Source organism: Mus musculus, chromosome 2, assembly GCF_000001635.26.
Source record: "Mus musculus strain C57BL/6J chromosome 2, GRCm38.p6 C57BL/6J".
Taxonomy (NCBI): Eukaryota; Metazoa; Chordata; class Mammalia; order Rodentia; family Muridae; genus Mus; species Mus musculus.
Window position 1 is genome coordinate 91,640,184 of NC_000068.7, and position 9,892 is coordinate 91,650,075.

Below are 9,892 nucleotides of genomic sequence, written 5' to 3' on the forward strand. Positions count from 1 at the left end.
CCCTGTATTAGGAGGCAGAGGCAGGTGTCTTTCAGCCCTAGTTGCATAGTGAGACTCTGCTGAAAAATGAAATACTAAAGGGCCAGTTAGGTGGCCCAGCAGGCAGAGGCACTTGCCACATGCCCCAGTTTCCTTTCTGTTGCTCGATAAAGCATCCTGACAAAAGCAATTTAGGAGAGAAAGGGTTTGTTTGTTTTTCCTCCTGGTTCCACATTATAGTCCATCACTGAGGCACAGCCACCCATCAGGAAGGAGCTTGAGATAGCTGGTCACATGGCATCGATAGTCAACAGCAATGGGCTAATGCACACTTGTCTTCAGTTCACTTTATCTTCTCTTACACAGTTCAGGAGCCTATCTGGGGAATGGTGCCACCCATAGTGGGCAGATCTTTCAGCCCCAACACAATCAAGATAACCTCCCCCCCAACCCGGCTTCATGCCCACAAGTCAGCCTTCTCTAGACAATCCCCCATTGAGATTCCTTATCAAGGTGACTATAGATTGTGTCAAGTTGACAACTAAAACTAATCACCAAACAGCACGAGCCTGGGAACCTAACTTTGATCCCCAGAACCCACAGAAATGTGTAAAGACAGAAGAACTGATTCCACAAGGTTGTCCACATGTGCCCTGGCACACACACGCGTTGACACACATCATACACTACACAATTCTCTTTTTTTTTTTTTTTTCCGAGACAGGGTTTCTCTGTATAGCCCTGGCTGTCCTGGAACTCACGCTGTAGACCAGGCTGGCCTTGAACTCAGAAATCCGCCTGCCTCTGCCTCCTGAGTGCTGGGATTAAAGGTGTGTGCCACCACACCCGGCTACTAATTCATTTTAAACTCTTGATTCTCCTGCCTCAGCCTTCTAGGTGCTGGGGTTAGAGGGGCAAAGCTCCAACCTACATCTTTTAATTTGGGGTTCCACAGCCATATAGGTAAGCTGAAATCTATAAGAATGTGTCCAGCAATGCTTTCACAGGATTGGCCCTATGGCAAGAATTCCACTTTAGTATATACCAAATTATTAAGAATCGCTTGGCAGGTGTGTGGCTTATACCTCAACACCTGGTGTGGGGGCTAAGGCAAGAGATCTGTATAAGCTTAAGGTTAAGCCTGGACTCTTGGTGAGTTCCGGGCAATAGCCGCACACTGACATGCTGTCTCAAATCAAAACCAATACCAACGGTCAGTCTTTCCAAGAATGGGCACTGGCATTCCTGTGAGCTGAAGAGCACTAAGGCAGGCAGAAGCCTGTGTTCAGTTCGAGCTCTGCTACTGGCTGACCTCGTGACCCCGGCTGTTTCTAGGCCTCACTGCCCCTGCTCCAAACTTAGACAACACTTTTTTTTTTTTTTGAAGATTTCAAGGTACTGTGTTTCTATATTTGTTCTTCAGTCTGCCATAGTATAATGAGTATACGAGTCTGCCTTGGCATTCACTGTTGAGTTGGTTTTGAAACGATTCCTTGATTATTGTACCAGCTGGTATGACTACTGATCTCTCCATTCCTTTGGGGTGACTCTGCCAACAGGGGACAGGTTCCATTCTATTCTAATTTGTGTGGCTGTATATATCCATGTAGAAACACAGAAGATGGCTCCACCTGCTAATATAGCATTTCCATATTTGTCATGGAAACTAGGTGTTCTCTTCTGGTGGCTCTGCCTTGCCACCACTTGCTGAATGCTTCAAACTTGGAGACGGCTTAATGTGTTTTTGGCTAAGGGCAACATCTCGGAAACGAAGATGGAACTGCGGTGACTACACTGCTGCCTTGGTGCAAATTCACCCCAACTCTAGACAACATTCTTTAGCACCAGGCTCAGTTCTGGCCAGAAGTAGCAGAACACACTCCCAAACCCCAGGCCATCCAAAGTACTGGCTCTGTTCTGACCTCACTCTTTCAGCCTTTCTAAAGGTCTCCTCCTGTATATGGACGAAGTAGAATGGGTATCAGCTTCCATATGCCAGCCTGGGAACGTCTGAGGTGTGGATGGCCTCCACATCCACCCACTGCCTATACAGTGGAGTCTCCAGGTTGCCTAGAGCACTGGTAGGCACTGCCAAGCAGTTGCCTAAATTGAGATGCTCTGTGGGAACAAGCTAGAAAGGGTCCCAGCTGAGCTCGAAGAACCAGCATTGACTAAAGCTCATCTTAGCAGCTATTTTCCAGGCTGTGAAGTGGTTTTTCTCCAGAGGCCGCTGTTTCTGCCTTTCCTTCCATTAGACAATTTCAGAGATGCTTTGCTACTGAGTTACACAGATTGGGCAGGTACCAGGCAGGGGTAATGCCACCAGCAAGCAGGAGAGACACATTGCTTCTGCCATCACCATCAAGCACAGAAATTGTTTTCCTGTGCGGTTTTGGCCAGCTCTTCCCCCCGGGGTACTTCTCATTGACCGGTCAGGACTCATGGCGCATTTGAGGGCAGGGGATGGAACAGGACCTACTTCCTGGGGGCCTGTGAGATGGGCCAGTAGGTAAAGGTGACTGCTGCTAAGCATGGCAACCTGAGTTCAATCCTCAGGACAGGATATGCATGGTGGAAAGAGCGAACCAACTCATCCAGTTTTGATTTCCATTTGTTCCACAGCACACTTACATATAAAGACAATCAATACATCCTGTTTAATTGGGGCCGGCTTACAGGTTCAGTCCATTATCAAGGCAGGAACATGGCAGCATCCAGGTAAGCATGGTGCAGGAGGAGCAGAGGGGCTCTACATCTTCATCTGAAGGCTGATAGCAGAAGACTGGCTTCCAAGCAGCTAGGAAGAGGGTTAAAGCCCACACCCACAGTGACACACCTAGTCCAAGAGGGCCACACCTTCTAATGGTGCCACTCCCTGGGCCAAGCACTTATAAACCATAACCCCTCCCGGTTCAGCTCACTTCACAGGTCTCAACACCCAAGCCAGTGTCAGCATTGACCACCCCTGGGACACTCCTCCTTTAGTTCTAGTGACACTTCTCAGGTTTCTCTCTTCCATTTGATGGCTCCACCTTTACTCCCCTTATAAGCCTCCCCTCTTACTAACTGGAGTAAAGCCACTGTGGCCTTCAGGGCCCTGTTGCTTAGTTACCCAGCTCCTCCCACCAACTGCTTGTTTCTTAAAGCCTACCTCAGCCCAAATCTTAAATGCATGGCTGAGACTTGGGAGAACTTAAACTGTTCTCCCAGCCACCAGCTCTGAACTCTGTCCCTTGTGCCTCCCAGAGAACATACCTACCTGACACTTGACTTCAGGAACGTAACTTCTCCCTGTCCTCACCTCCCTGGTCTACCTCAGTCCCTCTGCTGCTTGCTCTAGGTGGGAGAGCCAGTTCTCTTTATACCATATAGATACTCAGGATTCAATTTATTAAAAAACAAAAACAGTGCAACATGGCTAGTTTAACTCAGAAAAAAAAAAAAAAAAAAAACACTGTCCTAGAGAAGGTCCTTTTGTAGTTTGAGATGCAAGTGGCCACACTGGCTTTTGTCTTTTTTTTTTTTAAGATTTATTTTATGTTCATGAATACACTGTAGCTGTCTTCAGACACACCAAAAGAGGATATTGGATCCCATTACAGATGGTTGTGAGCCACCATGTGGTTGCTGGGAATTGAACTCAGGACCTCTGGAAGTGTTCTTAACCTCCGAGGCAGCTCTCCAGGCCCAGCTTTTATCTTCTTTACTCCACCTAGCACCCAGCCCTTCCCCAGCTCACTGCCTACTCTGGTACTCATAGCACTCTCACTTCACTAAGGCATCTCCCGACCACCTCTTTAGAATTACATGTCCATTCCTGCTTCTCACCGCTTGAAAATCCATCCACCTACCAAGAACAGGCAGACCAAGATAGTGCAGCACCAGTGCTGGGAGCCGACCGTCAGCACGAGTGCAACAGGCAGACTCTAAACTCAGCCCTCGGGTAGCTTTGTGGCTATGGGAGAATAGTTAAAGTGCTTTATACTTGTCTATTTGTTTAAAAAAGAAACACTGCTTACACACACACACACACACACACACACACACACACGCGCATGCGCGCGTTCACTCATCAAAGCCTGGCTCAAAGTATGCTCCTGTTGTCACCGCTGGGGAGGCCCTTGGCACCACCCAGATCACATCACCCTATCGTAACAACTCCCATGTCCCCTCTGAACTCATATCCAATGGTTTTTCTTCTTCCTAAGGGTAGGCAGGTAGGTCTTTAACTTGTGCTTCTAAGGCAGGGATTCTAGGTGTGAGCTGACACACTCAGCCTACGCATTTATTTCTGATCTATCCCTACAGCTCAGTGAATCACAGGCTTTGTAAAGGCCAACCTCTTCTCCCTCCCTCCCTGAGATAGGTCTGCTTACACAGTCCATGATGGCCTCAGACTTGAGGCAACCCTTCTGCCTCTGTTTGTGTGCTGGGATACCAGGGGTGTGTCACTATGAGCCTGTCTGGCTCATCCCCAACATCTCACATTGTCTAGGCTCACAGACTTCACAGGCAAATCGTGTTAAGACCTCATAGCTTCCCTGTGCCCAAGCCTACAGAGTGCACAAATCCCACCCCACCCATCTCCCTACACTGTCTCCTTTAGCTTTGACGAACTTCATCTATGAAAGCAACCAACTGAATTAAAACCTGAACTACAGAGGGCATGTGATGTGTGGATTGACCCCAAGAAGCCAGTCAGCTGGGTTCCTGCACCTCTCTGGAGACCCAAAGAGAATGAATGACACCCGCTCTGCTGCACCAGTCTTCACGGGGAGCTCTTGCAGGGGTAAAGGAAGGGTGATGAGGGCGTCAGGTGCCTGCTTCTGCTTCTACCACCTCGGCCCAGCCACGAAAGCCCACGTCCTTGTGGATCAGGACCAGGCTGGGGCTAGGGGCTGGCTGCTCTGGTACTATAAAGCACTTTTCCTGGCTTTCAGAGATGGTGACCTCCACAATACCCTCACCTGGGGGCACTTCCTGTTGGCTACAAGTGTCCAGCAGTTCCGGCTCACTCTGGAGGAGCACCATAGGGGGCTCAGAGGCAGCAGGAGGCAGAGAAGGGCTGGATGAAACCCCACACTGGTGACTGAGCTGGTGCCGCTTGAGGCTGTGAGGGAGAACATAGCCCATGCCACAGATGGGGCACTGGTATGGCTTGTCTGTCATGTGGGACTTGAGGTGGCGGCGCAACTTGGTGGCCAGTGTGTAAGCTCGGTCACACTGGGGACAGCGAAAGGGCCTCTCCCCTGAGTGTAGGCGCTCATGAGCACGGAGTGTATGTGGGTCTCGCAGGGCCTTCCCACACACGGGGCACAGGTAGGCCTCTCCAGTGTGGGAGATGAGATGGCGCCGCAGTTCAGGCAGCTGGGGGTAAGTATTGGCACAATGTGGGCACTGGTAGGGGCGCTCTCCTGTGTGTAGCCGCAAGTGTCCTTGGAGGTTGCCCCGCTGGCGGAATGCTTGGCCACAGTGGGGGCACAGGTAGGGTTTCTCACCAGTGTGGAGCCTCATGTGATTCCGCAGGGAACCCCGGGTGGCCAGGAGCCGTCCACACACTGGGCATGGGCATGGTGAAGGGGCATCTGGCATCTGGTGGGTCTTTCGGTGTAGCCGCAGGGAAGGTCGGCGGGCAAAGGTTTTGCCGCATTGCTCACACACAAAGGGCCGGGCACCTGAGTGGACCACCTGATGTTCCCTGAGGTCTCTGCGGGTACCATAGGCCTTGTCACACTGAGAGCAAGGGAAGGGCCGTACACCACGGTGGCCCAGCATGTGGCCTTTGAAGCTTTCCTCAGAGCTGTAGCTCTTGCCACACTCGGTGCACAGGAAAGGCTTGTGGTCTGTGTGCACAAACGCGTGCTTCTTCAGATGGCACAGCTGTAGGAATGCCTTGCTACACTCCCCACACCGGTAGCGTCGGCCCAGCTTTGAGGAGCTTCCTGCTGGGTCCAGAGGGCTGCAGAGCAGCCCAGACAGGTCAGGGAGCTGGGTTCCAGGCTCTGAGGTCTGGGCTATAGACGGGCACTGACTGCTGGGGACATCTAACTGCTTGGCCGGGCAGGTCTCCACCTGGGCACCCTCAGGAGGAAATAAACCGGCTTCACTGCTCTCTGGGCTCTTCTGGGCAGCTGAGGTGCTCTGAGGCTCAGGTGGAGTCTGTGGTAGGCACTGTTTATCCATGCTGTCATCGTGAAGCAACAGGCCAATGGGTTGGCTATCCTTGAAAAGTTGCTCTTCGGTTTTGGTCACAGATTCAGAGACTAGCATATTGTCTTCTTGGATACTATGGGATGACTCGTGACCAGGATCTATGAGGAAAGAGATGGGGTTCCAGGGTTAGGCAAGCTTGGTAGCAGGCAGATGGTATTACTGGCACATCACACATGCTGTTCTTTAGCAGGAAAACAAACACATGAATCTCTCCTGCCCAAGCTTAAACACTTCTGGGAAAGCGCATCAAGGCGACCTGGTTAATCCCTAGAAGTAAGGCCACTCCAGAGAATGACATTCCTGTTCTGCACTGGAGATACATATGGGATTGGACCCTCATATCTCCCAGCCTGAGCTCATCTGTAAAAGGAAAAACCCTGCTCCCATTCCAGAGATAAGACAGAGAGAAGGGTATTGTCTGAAAGACAAAGGGGACCAGGATTGGGGAAAATGAGAAAGCTCTTCAAAGAACTAAGGTTTAATTCCTATCACCCACATGGTGGCTAAAAACCACCTGTAACTCTTGTTCCAACAGGATCCAGTGCCCTCTGCTGGACTTCTCAGGCACTGCACAACGTGGCACACAAATACTGTAAGCAAAACACCCATGTACATGCAATAATGTCCCAGCACTGGGAGGCACAGGCAGGAGATCTCTGAGTTGAGACCAGCCTGGCCTACAGAGAGAGTTCCAGGACAGCCAAGGGTATGCAGAGAAACCCTGTCTTGAAAACCAACAAAACAAACAAAAATGCCTTTCCGAATGCTGGGGTCACCCTCACCGCCCAGCTTCACTGCCTTTCCTATCACACAGTGCTTTGTAGCAATCTGGGAGTGGGCATTCATATTTTTATATTATGGGTTTTGTGGCTAGGTGACAATGTCAGTGTCTTCTTAAATGAGACAGGGTCTCTCTCACTGAACCCGGGTGTCACTGACTTGATGGTCTCGCCGTCGAGCTCCAGGGAACCATTTGTTTCTGCCTAAGAGCTGGGTTCACAAATACGTGTGTGTCAGCACCCAGCACCACTGTCAGCTTTTATGTGACTGCTGGGGATCCCAAGCCCGGTCTTCAGGCTTGTGCAGCAAGCCACTTCACTAATGCAGCCAGTTCCCAGGTCCTTGTTTGTTTGATATGAGACAGGGTCTCGTGTAGACCAGAAGGCCACAGTCTTATATGTGGCCATATGACCTGGAACTAATGTTTCCTGGATACATACCTGTGCAAAACCCTGCTGAATCCTCTTGCGGGGAGGCCACCTCTTCCTGTGTAGCAGACGCCTCTCCTGTCTCAGCTACTTCTTCCTCCAGCTTGGGGTGCAGGACACTTAGACTCTTCTGCGGAGACTGTGGGCGCAGCAGCAACTCAAAGCCTGGCAGTATAGTCTGGTCCACCTGCAGGTGTAGCTTCTCCCTGATCCAGACCAAGGACGCATTGCCATCACTCTGCAGTCTTCCCTCCTGCACCAAACTACAAGACAGAGCAGGAGCTGGCTCAACAGACCCTCCTCACGTGGCTTCCTCTGACCCCTCCGTCATCCCCTTGCATCACACGTTGGAAAAGACCGCCGGGAAGGCAACGAGAATTGGCTTCAGGTTCCATCCCAAGCAGAGCGTGTGCGCGCACTAGTTTTACTTACCTGGTCCAAGTGGAACTTTGCTGCCGGGGACAGATGGCTCCGCACGGGGCTAACGAGAAGTCCTAGAATAAAACAATGAGATCCCTTTCCCCGTGCCTGCGAGGAGTGAGGGGCAGACAGCAAAACAAAAGCAAAGCAAATCTGGGCACAACCTTTCTGGGGCAAAGCTAAGCTGAAACTTTTGGGATTTTTTTTTGATTGTTTTTGAAACAGGGTTGTCCTGGAACTCACTCTGTAGACCGGGCTGGTCTCGAACTCAGAGATCTTCCTGCCTCTGCCTCCCTAGTGCTAGGATTAAAGACATGCACCACTCCCCAACTCCTCCCCCACTTTTTTTTTTCATAAGATGAAACTCTAAGGCTAGCAGCAGCCTCTGAGGTTGCCTCTACACTATGGTGCTGTGTGGTTTGTTTTTTTTTTTTTTTTTTTTTTTTGGTTTTTCAAGACATGGTTTCTCTGTGTAGCCCTGGTTGTCCTGGCACTAACTCTGTAGACCAAGCTGGCCTCGAACTCAGAAATCCGCCTGCCTCTGCGTCTGCCTCCCCCCGCCCCCCTCCCACCCAGTGCTGGGATTAAAGGCGTGTGCCACCGCGCCCAGTTCTATGGTGCTGTTTTATATCTTCAGTCAGTGAAGACCAGAGAGTCCACTCACCTCTCCTTAAAGGTGTGGAAAGCTCTAAACAGCACAGCCTTTCAGCAAATACCAAACAGAAAACGCTGCAAGAGCACCAATACTTTTAAACAATCCTTACTAATGCTTACAAAGCACAGGCGTATTTGGCTTGCATCGTGTCCTCTGGTCTTCCAAAGGATCTCGGTAACAGCCACAACTTTCTTTTACAGGTGAGTAATATTAGGTGTGTAATTTAGCTAACTAGTTAACAGGTTTGAATCTGATCCTGGTAACCTTAGCTTCTGACCTTTGTCTCTGCCAACACAGTAGGAATTCAGGTTCTCACAACTTCTTTGCATCTGCTTTAGTTACTGCTGCTTAGGTAGAGCAAGACAGCGCTGCAATGAAGGGACAATTATTTCTCGAGTTTGAAAATATCCTGCTTCTAACAAACTGGAAGAGCTGTCCGGAAATGTCTGAACCTCCCCCAAACTTTCAGACAGATGTCCGACTCCTCAATACCTCCTCGTGCGGTGTCTTCATTCCCTCGCCCTTCTCCAGGACGGACTCATCTTCCAGAGGTCCCCAATGCAGGCCGGGCTGCAGGGGTGCTCCTACACACCAGACCCCCAAGTGCTGATTCCTGGATCTCGAGGGGCCCACGGCCAAGCCCTGGGGGAGGCTCCTTAGAACAAGGATGGCAGGGCTCGTACCCGGCGGGCAGGCTTTGAGGCCCGGAGCAAAGCCTTTTCCGGAAGGGCTCCATCCTGAATCCTGGCCCAGGGGTGGCTCTGGGGCTGCAGGGAGACGGGAAGGCAGTAAAGGAGTGGTCCATGAAGGCGTGGGGTTGGGGAAAGAGAGGTACAGGGTCAGCTATGACCCAAGAGTCCGAGGGATTAGCAAGGTTCTAGTTAGTAGGGCCCTTGAATGGTTGGGAGGGAGTCTAGTCTCTTAGGGCACCGGAGCAGGATCCCAGGCTCAAGAGAAAAAGGGATGTAAGGGAATGCGCTGACTAGAAAAACGCTGTGGCCATCTAGTCCAGGGCTGAGGGTCGCAGACATCGCAGGTCACTCACGGTGCGGCTCTATTTTCCCCAAGATCACCTCCTCCACCTCCTTCATCGTGGGACAGAGATTCTCTCGCCACTCCCCTCTACCGGAAGTGAGCGTTTTTGTCCCGGTTCCTCCCGGAAACAGTCCTTGATTTTCAAATTTAAGCTCAAGGAAGAATCCGGGTGGTTAGGCATCATTGAAGGATGGACCTGGGAGTTTGGAAGTACTTGACAGATAAAACCCTGTCCGATGGGCGATACGAACCTAGGATTTCAGAGGCCCGCTAGTTTCCTGCATCTGGAAAAGCGGAACCCAACTCACTCACTTTAGGTAGCGGCGAGTCGGACAGCTCGGCTAATTAACCTCACATTTTGTCAGGTGATTGCCGGAAGTGG

General features: G+C 50.9%; 1 protein-coding gene and 1 pseudogene across 8 annotated transcripts; both read right to left on the reverse strand.

Annotated features, from left to right (window-relative positions):
- Nucleotides 1–1,472: 1,472 nt before the first annotated feature.
- Nucleotides 1,473–1,755, reverse strand: Gm13771 (annotated as a pseudogene).
- Nucleotides 1,756–2,572: 817 nt separating this feature from the next.
- Zfp408 (zinc finger protein 408) lies at nucleotides 2,573–9,868 on the reverse strand. Of its 8 annotated transcripts, none has more exons than XM_030251819.1 (6): nucleotides 9,762–9,868; nucleotides 8,968–9,242; nucleotides 8,753–8,843; nucleotides 7,833–7,894; nucleotides 7,413–7,663; nucleotides 2,573–6,290 (listed from the first exon to the last, which is right to left on the reverse strand). In XM_030251819.1, the coding sequence occupies exon 6, from the start codon at nucleotides 6,247–6,249 to the stop codon at nucleotides 4,792–4,794; it is 1,458 nt and encodes a 485-aa protein (XP_030107679.1). In that variant the 5' UTR covers nucleotides 6,250–6,290; nucleotides 7,413–7,663; nucleotides 7,833–7,894; nucleotides 8,753–8,843; nucleotides 8,968–9,242; nucleotides 9,762–9,868; the 3' UTR covers nucleotides 2,573–4,791. The 8 variants fall into 8 exon arrangements, with proteins under 8 accessions (XP_030107679.1, XP_006499895.1, XP_011237946.1 ...); XM_006499832.3 differs by lacking the exon at nucleotides 9,762–9,868 and adding an exon at nucleotides 9,521–9,594; XM_011239644.3 differs by lacking the exon at nucleotides 9,762–9,868 and having other exon boundaries at nucleotides 8,968–9,626.
- Nucleotides 9,869–9,892: the final 24 nt, after the last annotated feature.

What these genes read in the sequence shown, in the direction of transcription:
- Zfp408 (NM_001347175.2), bottom strand. Translation starts at nt 9,566, where the DNA reads ATGAAGGAGGTGGAGGAGGTGATCTTGGGGAAAATAGAGCCGCACC. An exon ending in TGAAGACACCGCACGAGGAG is followed by an intron (nt 7,895 to 8,967) that starts GTATTGAGGAGT and finishes GTTTTATTCTAG; the next exon opens with GACTTCTCGTTAGCCCCGTG. An exon ending in TTCAGCAGGGTTTTGCACAG is followed by an intron (nt 6,291 to 7,412) that starts GTATGTATCCAG and finishes CTTTCCTCATAG; the next exon opens with ATCCTGGTCACGAGTCATCC.